This window comes from Rhinopithecus bieti, unplaced genomic scaffold (genome assembly GCF_001698545.2).
Source record: "Rhinopithecus bieti isolate Rb0 unplaced genomic scaffold, ASM169854v2 scaffold_24256, whole genome shotgun sequence".
NCBI lineage: Eukaryota > Metazoa > Chordata > Mammalia > Primates > Cercopithecidae > Rhinopithecus > Rhinopithecus bieti.
The window spans coordinates 582739-601052 of NW_016811409.1; the positions used below are offsets into that span (position 1 = coordinate 582739).

Here is an 18314-nt window from a genome sequence, read left to right on the forward strand (position 1 = left end):
AAAAAAAAAAAAAAAAAAAAAAAAAGAATCAGAATATAAGTCAGTAGATTTTTATAGTTGGCTGAATCCTCTTCTTTTACTTATTTTTTATTACAACAACTAGTGCAAGGGCATTTTCAAAAGTACCAGTTTTCATAGGGATACAAACATAATCATCTATGCAATAAATAATAAATGCATAAATAAATAAACCAAATTAATAAATAAATGAACATATGTCTGATTTTCTGCCAACTCAATATAATGTGGTTAATGAAGGGATTAAGGACATTTAGTTAACTGGCTTGTCGATGTCATGAAAGGTTAAAATATATCTATAACTGATGTTTCCTTCAAATAGCACAAACATACATTATAATACTGACACCAATGGAAAATGATACTGGCATTTCATTGATAAGCATAGAATAAGCTAGTTCTGATCTGAAACATGCATATAATTAACATAAATGATTGTAAATAGTTTTTTTCTTACAAATTGTTAAATGCCTCTGAGACATGAATAGAAGAAATTCTTAACGTACAAACTGCTTCAGGATCTATATGGTAATATAAATTTAGACATGCCTTATAGGAAGGGAAATCTAGAAGCCTGCTTTCTCACTTGCAGATGCTTTGCTTCGTATCCGATGAGACTCATAATATCAGTCAAGGTCCAGCAAACATTGATATAAAACATTCAATTGCAAAGTTCTTTTTTTGGTACTCAAAATACTCCTTTACCATTTTTATTTTTTTACTGGTTAAGCTCACAGAAATGGTAACTTTTCATGAAAAACCGAATAATCATCTAATTTCATTTTTTACCATTAAAAACATATACCAGCAAAGCATCTTAAATCCTTGTTTGCAGTTATGCCTTCTTGCAGTTACGTTCTTCCCACCCACAGCTGTTCTTTAATGGAACTGTAAAATTCAGAAGCCCATTTCAACAAAAATTACTATTAACACCCAAATAGGAGAAATGACTTAATCTAAGCTAAAACAGCTCTTTGAATACAGGAAAGATGCTGCTTTTTAATACCTTAGTAAAGGCTATAAAAGTAAACCTAATATTGAAAAGTAGAAGAGAATATGTAGACACCACGAAAAGTCTAGACTTCTTCATTTAATATTCGTGATCTATTTGCCAAGGGAAGGAAAGAATATCATGATTTTCCCCTCTTTCTTCTCTTTTAGTGGTAGCTAATTTGTGCTGCCTTCTTTAGTCTGATCAATACTGGACCTGTTTTATCCCAGTTCTCACAATTTCTTTCCATGTGATTTAATTGTGTATTAATCCAAGGCTAAGGATAAAAAAGCTTATAAAATTAAAACATGTCAAATCCCTACAAGTGTGCCAGAAATTTACATATAGAATATTTCTTTTGACCATCTCATATATATTAGGGTTAGAAAATGTTATCAGATATTAAATACTATTTGAGATTACTTAAATAATAAGTCAAATAACTTTCAAGATTATATGACCAGTATGTAATAGCATTCAAATCTGACTGGCTTCAACAATCTATCTTCTCCCATGTCTATGTATAACTAGTCTAAGAACAGATTTAGGGACCCACCTGGGTGTTAGTATTAAGCTGCCATCAGGTGCTGTGTTTAATTTGACAAATGGTCCACCATTGGTAGAGAAGATTGGCATTGATGAGTTTCCACTCCTAGAGAAAAAAGAAAAAAGCACACAGACAAAACAAAAGCCTAAAGAAAAGACCATAAGCCAGACTTACAGTTCCTTAATGCTGTGGACATTAAAACAAATTATGGGATTCCAGCCAAAAAATTTAACGTTTTCATATAAAACTTCAAGTATTTTCCTATGTAAAGGATAAAGTAAATCAGTAGGATTATCCATAATCGCATGAAATGTAATTTTAACTTTAATGTAATATCTTTAGTCTTTGCTTGCATTCTTAGATATTTTCTTACAAAGTTAAAATCATTACATATATCACTTAGTTATCTGGTGCAAGAAATTTGATTTTTCTATGTTGTCAAACCGCTTTGAATGACAACTTCACAGCATTGCTGCACTGTAATTTATTAAGCTTTTCTCCTGTTGTATAGCTCATCTTTTGTTTTAGCTCATCTTTTTAAAAGTGCATGTAGAGAACAACATAGACATAAAGACTGTCTTCAGTGTTTACCTCTCAAAACGTTGTTTTGTTCTTCATATTTCATTCAATTCAAAGGCTAACAAGCCCTAATTTAAAGGAAGTCACGTGATTGCACCAGAGAGACTATGTAGCCTTGGCCTGCAAGCCTCAATTGGCGAGGCACCACAGGGTGGAGAAAGAGACACCTCCGTGTGACCAAAGACATGTAGCCCCTAGGCTGTCTTTTCCCTGAAAACCCGTCATTCCCATGCTCTCAACTGTTAGCTCTAATTGAAGATTTCTCTTAATTATCCTGACACTCTGTTTTAGACTTAGCCAGAGACTTTTAGCTTTTAATTCTTAATCTTGTTTCTTGCCTTTTATTTATTTCAGATTTTGATCATCATATGAAAATATCCCTTTAGGCTGGAAACATCCCGATTTCTGCTGTCTTCTGCTGGTGAGCAGGGAGATGGTGTGGTTCTACCTTTTGGAGTACTGTGACCGACCTACCCATTGCCTCTTTAAAAGAAGCCCCAATGTCTTTCCCAAGCTATTGCCAACACTAACCCTTTTCTGACTGTTTCCAGGGAACTTCCAAATAACATTCAAAGCTTTTCTGATCAATTAGAAGATAAGAGCTATTTAGAAGGTGGTTCTTCTCTCTTTTAATGCTTTTATCAAGCTGAAAGCATGTTTGTTTAGTAACTTTCATCTACGGAACATAGAGCTGGGACAATAGATGTCTATTCAATGTTCCACAATTTAAACCTTGCACTTTTATTTTATAAACAGATAAAAGTAACTCAAACACACAAAGCCATTCCCATTCTTTAATAAAGCCTGAAATGAATTTGCCAAAGGAAAGATGATCCTTGGAATTCCTGTTGTTAGAGATCATGGTATTCCTCCAAGTGGGCAGAAGGAAAATCTCATTTAAATATTTATATAAAATGCTTTTGCTATGGCTTAGGAAACAAAACAGGTATGAAGACGTCAAAGGGTAGCTGCGAATGTAGAAAGTCTGGAATGCTCCAGGTCATGAAGAACTTCACAGATGCAGAACAGTTATATTTAAGGACTCACACATTTAGAGCAGACCAAATGTAGATAAAAACAGATCATAGAGGACCTTGAATTTGACCATTCTTGCAGGTTTTGGTAGAAATCATCATGGTAATCTCAGCTCTCAAAAATATCAAGGGATGCCATTTCAAATTAAAGAGGCTTTAGTTGTGTTTTGCTGTCTGCAGGCTCCAGGAACATCATTGGAATTGGTTAATTAGTGAACATCATTGCTGCCAGAGTAAAGTTGGTTGGTTGGGAGAGTCATTCTCCGACGTCTCTTCTAGACATCGCTCTTATTTTCTTGTGTTTGATCACATTTCTAGTTTCCTCATTCGGCTGAATGCCTGCCATGTGTTGAACATTCTTCTAGGTAGTTTTCCATGTTCCTGACTCCCCGTGACACATTCTCAAAGTGATGCTCTCCAGACAAGCAGCATCAGCCTCAGGAGAGAATATAGGTCAAAAGGCAAATTCTCCAGGCTCACTTGAGGCCAACTTAGCCAGTAGTCTTAGGCCTACTCTAGGGTAGGGTCTGGTTATTTGTATTTTACCAAGCCCTCCAGGTGATCCTGGTGCCTGCTATAGTCAGGAAAACATGTCATAGCCAAATATGGCATCTTTTTCTGCTACTGGCACGAGGCTCTGCTTTTTGACATCCAGAGTGACTTCTAGTTACCCAGTAATCTGTTTTAAGGCACTCGTGTCTAAATGAGGAAATGTTTTGGAAGGTGTATCATTAAAAATAGATGTTAGAGGGGTGGATTTTAGACTCTTCACTTATCTATAGCTATCCTTTTCCCCTGTCCTTTGCATATCTCTTTTAAGACAGAGCCTGAAGGGATACATTAATTTATTGCTTATTTATTTATTTATTTATTTATTTATTTATTTATTTATTTTGAGACAGAGTCTCACTGTCACTTAGCCTGGAGTGCAGTGGCTCAATCTCAGCTCACTTCAACCTCTGCCTCCCAGGTTTAAGTGATTCTCCTGACTCAGCCTCCCGAGTAGCTGGGACTATAGGTGTGTGCCACCACAGCCGGCTACTTTTTTGTATTTTTAGTAGAGAGGGCATTTCACTATGTTGGCCAGGCTAGTCATGAACTCCAGACGTCAGGTAATCCACCTGCCTCGGCCTCCCAAAGTGCTGGGATTACAGGCGTGAGTGACTGCATCTGGCCAGATACATTAATTTCTCTGGAAATTCACACCAAAATCTGGACAAAAACTGAATTGAACAAGTATTTTAAAAATATTTATAAATATTTTTTAAGCAAGACTATTTATTACACATCTGCTTCTGGCATGCACTCAGATAGGATTAACGTGTTTTTTTTTTTTTTTTTTTTTTTTTTTTTTTTTTTTTTAACATATGCCTATTCTAGAAGGAAAGATGATTAGAAACAAATTTTTAAGAATAATGGGTATTTGGTAAATGCCAGTTGTTCCACCCTGAGATTCTCAAATGCTGCTCCATGGTGGCACTTCCACTATCCAGCAGATAAAACTAGAGATAAATATACACATGGATCAAAAATGTGTAACCTTATATTCTGAGATGATCTTTTCAACATTTTTAGTCTCAAATTTAACATGAGAAAACGAATATAAATGTGTCGTCTTGGGTTATTTAGAGTAGCTGAACAAAATACTCCTTCAAAAATAGTTACAAAATTATCCCATAATTACATTTTTGTACTAAATATTGTTACCAGCAACATAGGAGTAGGGTATAGGGCCATCAGTTCATACAAATACTTTTCCAGATGTCAGTTCCACATGTTAAATTTGGGATTTGTGATGGACTACTTGCATTTCAAATCCTGCCAAGTCAAATTCATTCTTTTTCTGACTAAACACAATTTATTTCTTTGTATGCACAGTAAACAGATTAAAAAGCAGCAGAAGTTTACAACAAACTATTCCTTATTTTAAGAAATCACAAGGCAATAAATATACATTAAAATTCTTCTTGACAGAATAAAAGATTACCCTATGTGAAGTCACCATTTACTTTTGAAAGACAAAAATCTCAGAACTACTAAAAAATTGAATTCAGAGGGAATGCATTATATTAAGTTCTGTAACTTAAGCATGCACCTGATGTTCTTACTGCCTCAGTTTTCTTTTCCTGCAAGGAAATTAGTTGTTGACTTTTAGAGAGGCAGTCTGTGAAGATTAAAACTAGACTGTACATTTTCTAAATCTTAAAAATGTTCCAGATTTGCAGATTTAGATAGCTTCATTACACAGTCACATAGCTATTTGAAATCAGAAGTTTAGTATCACATAGAAACACCATATAGCATTACCTTGTTGACACACTAATGTCTCCCGGAAACCTATTTCTAAGCTTTTATTGCCATTTTTATGGGTTATATCACCTCAAAGAGCTCTCGTTACTTTAGGAAAACTTTATTCCATGTGAGAAAAGAAGCATATAGATGCAATCATTATTATTTTGGAGGTCATAGGTGAAGTATAAAAATATACTCATAGATGAATTCTAGGGAGGAAAAAGGATATCTCAAGGATACTTGCAGGGTATTAAATCTTCTGCCTCTCTTCTTAGGCCCTGCCTCTTTTGTCTCACTTCTCAGGCTGAATTTTCTGTGATAAGAATTCTTCCCTGGAGCAGGAGCTTAGGCAGGGATGTTTTAAGGCCTTTGGACACACTAAAGCGAAAAAGAATAACGCTTGCTGCAAATACTGCAGCTAGGCACTGTAGCTCATTTCACACCCCAAAAGGTTTAAGTAATGAATAGAGCCAGGTGGGATTACCCTGAAAAGGCTTTTGGAGAAGGATGGTCATTTCTTTTCAGGTTGGAGGGAAAGAAGGGGATTGATTGAGCAGGACAGAAGGCAGAGGAGACCATTTGTATAGGCAGGGGCTTGGTGGATAGAAGAGATTCAAATCATCCCACTAGGAGAGTAAAGGTATGTGGGCAGGTAGGTAAATGCCATTTCTGAACTGGACACATTTCAACTGTAATTATTTAACCATGTATTGCATTTATAGCAATACACCTAGCACACACCTAGCCCTGTAATAGCTCTTAGCAAACAGGTAAGTTTAATTGATTTTAGATTTTCTGACTTTCACCCTTAAGAGTTGGTGGCATTTACTCAGAAGTAAAGAAATGTCAATAAAAACAATTATCTTAACCTAATCAATTTCTACTTTTGTGCAAGCTACTGTATTAAGAGCAAGAGGTAAATTGATAGGTTAGTCTGGTAGCTATTCTCTGTTATCTTGCAGATGTAATGGTGTTACAAAGGAAGGAAACTGCTGGTACCGGCTTCCTACCAAAAATATGTCTGAGAGAAATGATACTTGTAGGAAATTGTCAAAGAGGCAGGCTCTCTTCACATGGGCAACATCTTGGAAACCTTGGGCAATGCCAACCACTTTAACATTATTTCCTTAGCTGCTGTTGCTGTTGGAGTTTCTTCTTTTGTTTGTTTGTTTGTTTGGAGTAGAAGGCATGTGACACACACATCTACATTTCTTATTAAATTTTCTCAGTGCATTATCACTTTCTAAGGACATATGAGTGAAATTTCCTTTAGAATTTAGTGTTGGGCAAAACTTGTCATCCCTGTGGAACTGTTAGCATTTATATTATTTCATCAGGAAAATTACATGGTTTTAATGTTTTCCTTTTGCGTGGGTCTCCAGGAATCTCAGACATAAGTGTTAGTAATTACATTGACCTTCCATGTTTTGTAGATTTACCTCTTTATTTCTTTGGATCTTATTTTCCTATAGTATTCTATTAACCTTACGGCATATGTACTTTGTTATATAGACTTCAGTTCCTTTTTGGAAAAAGGATAATGGAAGAAAATCATGGAGGAAAAAAGAATAGAAGCACATGAGGAAAGAAGAAAGAAAATGAGGAAAGGAGAAAGAGGAAGGAAAAATTAAAGGGAGGGAAGAAAAGGGAATATTATTTCACTGGATTTTATCAATTTTATTCAAAATTGTTCTTCATCTCATAGAATGTACAGCGTTAATTACAAGTTGAGCAGTTGGAAGCACTTTTTTGAAGAAAACTAGAATGAATAAGGAAAGTTTTGTTACAAACTTCATAGGGCTAAGGTTTTCCCTCCTTACCTATGTTTGTTTTAAAATGTAGAAACCTCCTCTTTTCCAAATAACAAGATCTAAGGAAATGATAAAGGACATTGCCTTGGGGAAAACATACTCTCTTGTTTTATATAACAAAATAAATACCTATACATTATAGATAATTTTTGGCAGATGATTTGTAATTGTACCAAAACATAAAAGAGATGTTCTCCCTCTTTTGTGTGTGTAATTATATTCTTAGTCATTTCCTGACAACAAAGTCTCTCTTTGGGGAGAAAATACATATTAAAAACTGTAAGCCAAAATGGGAGTGAAAGACAAAGAAGATTCTCCCTGAATGGTGGATTCTCCCTGAATGGTGGCAGTGCAAAGACATTTCATAAAAGTCTCTTGATTCCCAATAAAATGTTTTCAAATACTTAGTAGGAGAAAGGAGAAATAATGTTTTTCCAAATAAGAAATAATACCAGTCTGTGGGTGGTGAAAACCTTGCTATGGATATTTTTAACTCTGTTGATGATATCCTTCTCATATTTCTGATGCAGGCTTTAAACAATTCTCCACTTGATTTCATCTATGCCAGGGTTCGTGGGGGTACGGGGTGGTTCTAACAAAGTCAAAGTATGCTAGGACAAGCTAAGAAATGTCCTGGATTAGGTCAGATAATTCTCAATAGGGTATTTAAACTTGGTACCATAGAAAAAAGTTGTTTGATATATGTGTGTGTGTGTGTGTGTGTGTGTGTGTGTGTGTGTATCTTTGTTTTGTTTTTATTACCAGGTGAAATCAAACTGTCAAAGTTTGGGGATGCTTTGCATAACTTCTATGTTGTTTTCTACTGAAATGAGTATATGAAGGATCAAGCTTGTCTTGACTACTCTGTCAGAATGACCTCGGGCTTTTAAAGAACTAAGACCTCTAGACCTCTGGGTGTCTCTTTAGCCAGGGTCCTTCACCTCTTTGGAATCCCTGGTAGTTCATGATAACAGGTAGGAGGTTTGTAGTTGGAAAATAAATAATTATATCTTTATTTTTCCTACCTTTAATCTCTTCTTCTGATACAAATGTAGGTGAGTAACCACAAAATTATTAGAAACATCTAAAATATGGTCACCAAAACAAACTACAGACATATTCATATCATATTGCAGTTGCTAGATACATATAAACTATCATTTATGTTCACCTTTGATATTACAGTAGTCATTAGAGCCACCAGTGTATCTTATTAAATATGTTAATAAAGAAATATATATTTCCATGGATTTAAAATTTTGATAATTATTTTAATGTAATAAAGTTCCTTTGTAGTTCTGTGTGTTTTATTTTATACACTTAAAAATACTCTTTTGTGTGTGTAATTATACTCTCATTAATTTCCTGGCAACAAAGTCTCACTTAAGTGACAAAATACATATTAAAAAGTATAAGCCGAAGTAGGAGCGACAGACAAAGAAGATTCTCCAAACTAAGTTTCCCCAGACTGACAAAAGTACCTATGACACTAAACAAAGGTTCAGAGCACATACCCTATGTGGTGGTTCTCAACTCTGGAATGCATCTGAATCACCTGTAGGGCTTATTAAATCACAGATTGCTGGGCCTTACTATAGACTTTTTGGGTTCAGTAGGCCCGAGGCAGGATTCCAGGATTTGAATTTCTATAAATTTATCCCAGGTGGTTCCATGCTGGGATGGAATTTGGTCCTGAAACCACACAGTGAGATCCACTGACTTAAACCATTCTGAATCTATGGGTCTGAGGCTGAGACTAGGTGATCCTTATGTATAACCAGGCTGTACCTTTAAGAGCTGATGTAGCTGTTGTATTACAAGTCAGTGGTACACCTATTGTCACTCCCTTGCCCAGAGCAGACATAATTATCTTATCACTGTGCTTTCCCCCACCCTGCTAGATATTAACCCCATTAAGTATTAATGTTTAAAAAGTATCAAATTATGGTAGTTTGCTATTAATGATTTGCTCTTTAATTATTTTTAATTAATGCATTTCTAATTTTAAAATGGAGAAAACATCAGAGTTATAATTTGTACTTCAAGTAAATGATGGACTTTGTAGTTAAGTCAATTAAACCAAATTAAAATAAGATTTTTTCCACCATCTTGCCCAAAGCTTTTCTCACTCACCCTACTGCAGTAACATAGCTAAGAATAAAAGTACCTTCTGTGCTGAAGTTGCAAATAAAAAAATTTTAAAAATGTAAAATATTATTTAATTATTTCTGTGCAAAGCTAGCAAATTAAATAAAAATCATCTAAAGCCAAAGGTTACTTTTTTCTTTTTTTTTTTTTTTTTACTGTTCCCATATCTGTGTTGTTGTTTTGCATCCTGAGTTGTAGTAAGTCAAGGTTTTCCCCACATACTTAAAAATTTGGGGACATTGGCAGAAAATATCCCATTGGCAGAAAATACCTGAACAAGGGCAGAAGCACTACGTGTCTACCGCCTTCTTAAACTAGGATGGAACACAGGTTCTAGTTCCAATGTTCCGGAACTCAGTGCTAAGTTGTATAAACAAATTCACTGTGGTGGTTACATAAGAATCGAAATGATTATGCTCTATGTTTTTGAAAGGCTTATTGGAAAACATTTTTAAAATTATCGGAAAACATTTTAATCTCTCCCCCCAGTATTTTCAAAACACAGCTGCAAAGGAATAACCTTGGGGTAATTCCATTTATTAGCATTTGAGAATGTAAGGCTCAACTTGATGTTCCTTATGTTTAGAAGGATCTTGGACAGGACTAAGATGGGACTTGAAAATTAACACCAATTCCTTATAGGCTACCATATTAGAACACAAATAACTAACTCCACTTTTGAGATATTAGTATTTCCTAAATTCTGTAAAGTTTTACAGAAATTATTATTTTTTCCAGATTTTAATGACTTAGCAGGGTATATCAGCTATATCATTTATATATTGGGTTGTAACAGGGAAATGCTTTTTGCTAGGATATATCATTAAAAAAAGCATTACCCTAAGTTTTTTTAACCTTTATTGTTGCATCAGTATAAAATGTTTTCTTTCATACTTTGATCAAAGACATGAAAATGTTATTCAAGGTACTTTTTACTTATGCATGTAATAAATGGTAGGAAATGAAAATGTTTAATATAAAGAAAGGAAGGGCTAATGAAATAGGCCTCATATGATTTACTAGAATCAGAGGGGAATTGCATTTTGTACCCTATCTGCATAAATAATCTTGAGAGACTACAGGGGCTTTTTAATAAATTGACTACCAAGTTACTTTCTACTGCAGCAAACACACATCATTTTAAACTCACTAAGTTTTCTTTCAGTTACCATGCACCAGTCTAGACAAATTCTCATTAAGGATAGAACTTTCTTTCAATTACTAGAGCACTACAGAAACTATTTAATAAGCACAGGCTCAAAGATTAAAGTCTTTGCAGAGATTACTTGATCCATTTCTGAAGAAAGCAAGCACGTGACCTTCATCAAAAATATTGTATCTAAGGCAATGGGATGTACTACTTGTGTTACCTACACTGAAAATCTGGTTATTTGTCTCTGTATCTGGTTAGAAGGACTATGATTCATGGGAAATGGGATCAGTGAACTAGAGAGTAAAATCTGGCTGGGGAAAACCATGTAAGTAAATAGAACAGAGCTGTGTGTTATCCACTCAGTTCAGGCCATTTTCTAGAAAACCTTCCTTGGCATGCCTTTATTGACTTAAGTTCTGCTACTGCACATTGCATGTATCACATTATATTGTAATTATCTGTTTATGTGTCTATCATCACCACATAAGCACAGAAAACATGTCTTATTTCTTCATGGAACAGACACAATATCATCACCAGTGCTTAGATTTCTGATCCAGGAATAAGAATAATATATTTACATTATATACTGCTAAAATGTAATAAAGATATATGTTTCCTTCCAATGCGTTGGAAGGAATGTAAATATAGGAATTGACATTTTGCTGTCACCCAACTAAAGTGTTTCATTCAAATTCGTTGAAAAAACTTATGTAAAGTAAAGCGTTGATCATTTTGACCTTTGCGAATAACTTGTCTGAACCCAATACATCCTCCAGGAAACAATGTAGTTAAAATTCACAAACCACAATGGAAAGAACTCCTTTTTTTATAATCACATGGTTATCTTTGAAAGGTGATGAATTGAGACACACATCTCCTGGGCAGGGAAAGTTCAGTCATCCAGGACACTCGGGTGCATCGAATGTGGAATCAAGGTCAAGTACCCAATCTCCTGAGCTTAATCTTTAGAAACTAAATTCCTGAGTCTAGATAGCAACTCCCGAGCAATTGAAGCTAACAGCTTCTTAGGACCTCACCTCTTTGAATTCACTATTGAACTAAAATTAGTGTTTAAAGTAGGAACTTGGAATGAATGCCACTTACCCAGTTCTTTACTTGAAATGAAAATAAAAGATTGACAGTTTCTGGGTTTTATTGACTCTTTATCAAAAAAACATTGTTTCTCCTACAACTTGCTTTCTTCCAAGACCTTTATTTCTGAAGTCCCCCATGTTGAAAGAGTTTTATGTTAAAATTTACAAGTAAATAAAAAGGGAATTACACACACACACACACAATCACACTACATTGTTAAATTACAGGAAGACTGGACTATATTGCATAAACCAAATTAGATTTTTAATATATACGATTTATAGAAAATATGCCTCAAATAAAAGTAGGATTGAGAAAGAAATTACAAAAGAATGTGGTTTGACCCCATTTTACAAAAAGTTTAAAAGTACATATATGAACAAAGATCTAGAAAACTAGACACTGAGTTTTTTTTTTTTTTAAGTTCTGGGACACATGTGCAGAAGGTACAGATTTGTTACACAGGTATACATGTGCCATGGTAGTTTGCTACACCCAACAACACATCATCTACATTAGATATTTCTCCTAATGCTATCCCTCCCCTAGTCCCCCACCCACGGACAGGCCCTGGTGTGTGATGTTCCCCTCCCTGTGTGCATGTGTTCTCATTGTTCAACTCTCACTTATGAGTGAGAATATGCAGTGTTTGGTTTTCTGTTCCTGTATTAGTTTGCTGAGAATGATGGTTTCCAGCTTCATCCATGTGTCTGTAAAGGACATGAACTTATCCTTTTTTATTGCTGCATAGTATTCCATGGTGTATATGTGCTACATTTTCTTTATCCAGTCTATCATTGATGAGCATCTGGGTTGGTTCCAAGTCTTTGCTATTGTGAACAGTGCTGCAATAAACATACGTGTGCATGTGTCTTTATAGTAGAATGATTTATAATCCTTTGGGTATATACCCAGTAATGGAATTGCTGGGTCAAATGGTATTTCTGGTCTAGATCTTTGGGGAATCGCCACACTGTCTTCCACAATGTTGGGAAAACTGGCTAGCCGTATGCAGAAAACTGAGACTGGACCCCTTCCTTACATCTTATACAAAAATTAACTCAAGATGGATTAAGGAGTTAAACATAAGACCTAAAACCATAAAAATCCTAGGAGAAAACCTAGGCAATACCATTTAGGACATAGGCATGGGCAAAGACTTCATGACTAAAACACCAAAAGCAATGGCAACAAAAGCCAAAATTGATAAATGGGATGTAATTAAACTAAAGATCTTCTGCACAGTGAAAGAAACTATCATTAGAGGGAACAGGCAACCTACAGAATGGGAGAAAATTTTTGCAATCTATCCATCTGACAAAGGGCTAATAACCAGTATCTACAAAGAACTCAAACAAATTTACAAGAAAAAAACAACCCCATCAAAAAGCGGGTGAAGGATGTGAACAGACACTTTTCAGAAGAAGACATTTATGCAGCCAACAAATATATGAAAAAAAGCTCATCTTCACTGGTCACTAGAGAAATACAAATCAAAACCACAATGAGACACCATCTCACGCCAGTTAGAATGGTGATCATTAAAAAGTCAGGAAACAACAGATGCTGGACAGGATGTGGAGTAATAGGAATGCTTTTACACTGTTGGTGGGAGTGTAAATTAGTTCAACTAAATTGATTATTTATATAATGAATAATGAAATTCATTTCCTCTCTTTGCTCTTGATAGGAATTGCGTTCCTGATGAGGCTGACATCACCTGGATGAGGCTTGGAGCTGGGAAGTTTCCATTGTAAATGCAAAGCATTTGGGAATATAACAGAACTGGAAGCTCTCAGTCCAACTGTTAGAAGCTAAGTTAGGTATAGAAGGAATGTACCACAACACAATAAAGATTATATATGACAAAGCCATAGTTATCATTATATTTAGCAGGAAAAAGTTGAAATCTTTTCTTCTAAGAGCTAGAACAAGACAAGGATACCTACTGTCTCCACTCTTATTCAACATAACGCTGAAAGTCCTAGACAAAGCAATTAGAATAAAGAGAGAAATAAAGGGCATCCAAATTGGAAAGAAGGAAGTCAAATTGTCTCTGTTTATAGATGACACGATCTTATCTATAGAAAAACCTAAATACTCCACCAAAAAAAGGAATTGATCATTGAATTTAGTAAAGTTTCAGGATATGAAATGAACAAAACAAAATAGTTACAGTTTCTATACATCAACAACCAACTAGCTGACAAAGAAATCAAGAAAGTAATCCCATTTACAACAACCATAGAAAAATTAAACACCTAGCAATAAATTTAACCAAGGAGGTGAAAGACCTCTTCAAGGAAGACTGTAAAACACTAAAGAAAGAAATTGAAAATGACACAAACAAATGAAAAAACATCCTATACTCATGGACTGGAAGAATTAATATTGTTAAGATAACAATGCTACCCAATCTCTATCAGATTTAATGCAATCCCTATCAAAACACCAAAGACATTCTTCATAGAAGTATTTTAAAAATCCTAAAATTTATATGGCACCACAAAACACACCAAATAGCCAAAGCAATCCTGAGCAAAAAGAACAAAACTGGAGGCTTCACACTACCAGATTTCAAAATATTCTACAAAATTACCGTAACCAAGATAGCTGGCATAAAAATGGAAAACAGACCAATGGAACAGAATAGAGAACAGTATAGAGAATCCTGAAATAAAACTATGTTTACAGCCCACGGATTTTTTTTTTCTTTTTTTTTTTTTTTACAAAGGCACCAAGAACATTCACTGGGGTGAAAGAATAATCTCTTCAGTAAGCGATGCTGGGAAAACTGGAGAACTGTATGAAGTATGAAACTAGACCCTTATCTCTCACCATATAGAAAAATCATATCAAATTGGATTAAAGAGTTAAATCTAAGACCTAAAATGTTGAAACCACTAGAATAAGACAGTGGGGAAATACTCCAGGACATCGGTCTGGACAAAGAGTGCTTGAGCAAGCCCATAAAAGCAAAGGCAACCAAAGCCAAAATGGACAAAGGGGATCACATCACGCGAAAAAGCTTCTCCACAGCAAAGGGAATAACCAACGAAGTGAAGAGGCAGTCCACAGAATGGGAGAAAATATCAGCAAACTATCCATTTGACAGGCACTTAATAACTAGAATATATAAAGAGCTCAAACAAATCGACAAGAAAGAAAAACATATATTTTGACTTTAAAAATGGGCAAATTATCTGAATAGACATTTCTCAAAAAAGACATACAAATAGACAACAGAATATGAAAAAATGCTCAACATCACGAATTACTAGAGAAATGCAAATCAAAACCACAGTGAGATACCTCTAACCCCTGTTAAAATAGCTTCTATCAAAAGAGAGGCAGTAAGGGATGCTGGTGAAGATGTGGAGGAAGAAGAACCCCCATAGAATATTGGGGGAAAATATAAATTAGTAGAGCCACTATTCAGAACATTATGGAGGTTTCTTAAAAAACTAAAAATAGAACTACCATATTATTCAGCATTTCCACTGCTGGGCATATATTCAAAAGAAAGGAAATCAGTATATCAAAGAGGATATCTGCCCTCCCATGTTTATTGCAGCACTATTCACAATAGCCAACATTTGGAATCAACCTAAGAGAAAAGCATAGGCTTTATAATTAGAAAACTATTGGCATATGTTTTTATATATAGGTATATCTATATTTACAAGTACATAGAGTGTATAATATAATTTATTGCTTAAGTATTTGGCACTGATTTTTAAAGACAAGGATTAGTCTAGATTTTATCATTACAATAATGTATAAAATAGACATGGTTCTTCCCTTTATAGATCTTATAGTCTGATATGACAAACAAACTTTAAATGATATAGTGTTATAAGTTATAAAGATAACCACATGTGAACCAACATGGTGAGTAATCATTAAATCTTCAAAATCATGTATGTTTAAGGATCAGAATGGTGGGTTAGAGTTGACAGGTTGTAAAATGCAAAATAAGTATGTTATTGCTACTCATAACTTTCATTTTCTACCTAATTACTTTTAAGACTTCATGGGAAGGTAAAAATCAAATATGGCGAAATTACATATTTGATGCAAGCTATTATGGCATTAGACTGGGAGGTATAATACATTTTGATGAGTTATTAATTGGAATTTTACTTGCATCATCCTTCCTGAGAATATCCTTCTTTATCTTTCTATCATATAAAATTTATAGAAATACTATTGTAGTGGAAGAGGGTATGCAAAATTTTTAATTTTTAAAATATTTTACAAATTTTGCAAAACCCCTCCCACTACAATAGTACCTCTATGAATTTTCCAAAAAAGCTATTTTAAATGTGTTGCAAAGATATAGCAAAATCATATTCTCTGTAGTACCCTTGTGATTATTTATGTATATTATGATATAGCATAAAATGAAATAGTTCATTTTTTAAAAAGTCATCTAAAAATTATAAAATCATGAGAAATGCTCGCATATAAGTATTTTGTATAACAGAACATATTATATTTTATATAATATTTTCTTGTACTTATATTTATACATTATACAAAGGTTACCAACAGTGGTCNAATGAAATAGTTCATTTTTTAAAAGTCATCTAAAATTATAAAATCATGAGAAATGCTCGCATATAAGTATTTTGTATAACAGAACATATTATATTTTATATAATATTTTCTTGTACTTATATTTATACATTATACAAAGGTTACCAACAGTGGTCATTATTTAAAAATAGGGTTAATCAAGATTTTTATTATCTCCCTTTTGCTAATGTGTATTTTCTAAATTCATAATTTTATGAATTTTAAAGCTCTTGCTAAACCTAATTTGATCATAATAAAAACGTTTGATAATCTTTTAAAAGGGAACTCAGTAGAATTACTTACCCTAGTCCCAGCAGTTGACAAACATCACTTGAAATCTGGGTGGTCCAGTTCTCAGCACAAGCTGTATGCCATAAGCTCTGGATTCTGAACTGCACTAAACCATTGTTGTTTGTTGTGCCGTTGAAAAGACGCACTAAAGACACGGAGGGTATAATGGTAGTTACCAGAGACTGAAGGGTGGGGAGAATGGGAAGACATTGTTCAGAGTACAGAGCTTCAGTTAGACAGGAGGAATAAGTTTGTGAGATCTCTTACACAGCACTGTGACTATAGTTAATAATAATGTACTGTATATTTCAAAATTTTGCAAAATTGCAAAATTTCAAATTTTCTCATTATGAAAAATGATAAGTATTTAAGATGATGGATAGGTTGATTAGCATAATTCAATCATTCCTCCTTCTCTCTATATACACATATATACACACATTTTATATATACATATATATACACATTTTATATATACATATATACACATTCTCTATATATACATTCTCCATATATCCTATATATATTACATATATAATAATATCAAGTTGTAACCAATAAATATATAGAATTACATTTTCAAATTTACAGCTAATTTTTTAGAAAAATTAACAAAAAAAGATGCATTAAAGAGATTAGATTACACATGTGGTCATTTTGACCTAAACTGATAAGAGTAGATTACGGCCTCGAAACTAAATGTGCAGTGTTCTTAACATCTCAAGTTTAGAGATTGATTGTAGTTTTTCTTAAGAGCATGATGGAAGGTCTAATTTGAAAAATATAAATTTAGCAGACAATTTTGCTCTTTTATATAACTATAAAAATGGAAAATGCAGAGATATGCAAATTTATTACAAATCTATACAGCAAATAAACAGAAAATAAAGTTATTTGTGAAGAGTATACCTAAGAGTATATATAAACTTAGCTTCTGAAAGACAGAAACTCAAGTTTAGAGATTACTTTAGGAATTCCCTCCCCACCAAAAAAACCTCTTTTCTTTGTACTTGCTTTTATACCATTTGATTTCTATCATCTCATTCATCATTTTAAACCATTTTGAACAGAATTTTAAGGCCATTAGTGGCCAGGTACGGACTGGACCAAGTTAAGTGAGTTCATCAAGGGAGGAAAACATCAGTAATTATAGTCTTACCTACAAACACTATGTTGTAATTGTATAAAATAATGCTACATTGTTCACCCTTTTTTCCTATTATGACAACAGTTAAGAGCAGTGACTATAGAACTATACAAACTTAGGTTCAAAAACAGCTATGGCCCTTACTAGGTGTGTGAACTTTGGCAGCCACTTATCATTTCGAAGCCGCAGTTTCCTCATGGGTAAACTATAGCTGATTTTTTTTTTTTTCTTTTTTAAGAAGGAGTTTTGCTCTTGTTGCCCAGGCTGGAGTGCAATGGCACAATCTCGGCTCACTGCAACCTCTGCCTCCCAGGTTCAAGCGATTCTCCTGCCTCAGCCTCCTGAGTAGCTGGGATTGCACCCTCCAACATGCCTGGCTAATTGAGCATTTTTAGCAGAGACAGGGTTTCACCATGTTGGTCATGAACTCCTGACCTCAGGTGATCTGTCTGCCTCAGTCTCCCAAAGTGCTGGGATTATAGGCGTGAGCCGCCACGCCTGGCCAATTATAGCTAATTCTTATTGTAGATTTTTTTTAACTTATTTACAGTGCATGATGCATAGTATGTAAGTGTTAAAAATTTGCTTAGAAATAAAAAGACATAATAAAAGTATCCATCACTCACG

The 18314-nt window shown here is 34.2% G+C and overlaps 1 protein-coding gene across 1 annotated transcript in view; it reads right to left on the minus strand.

Moving 5' to 3' along the window:
* The window catches only part of TMPRSS15 (transmembrane serine protease 15), a 142816-nt gene that overhangs the window by 28922 nt on the left and 95580 nt on the right, over window positions 1-18314 (minus strand). Inside the window, exons 17-18 of the mRNA XM_017893781.1 lie at window positions 16553-16685; window positions 1566-1661 (exon numbers count right to left, since the gene is read on the minus strand). Of these exons, the coding sequence (XP_017749270.1) occupies window positions 1566-1661; window positions 16553-16685 (229 nt within the window). The remainder of the gene's footprint in view (window positions 1-1565; window positions 1662-16552; window positions 16686-18314) is intronic.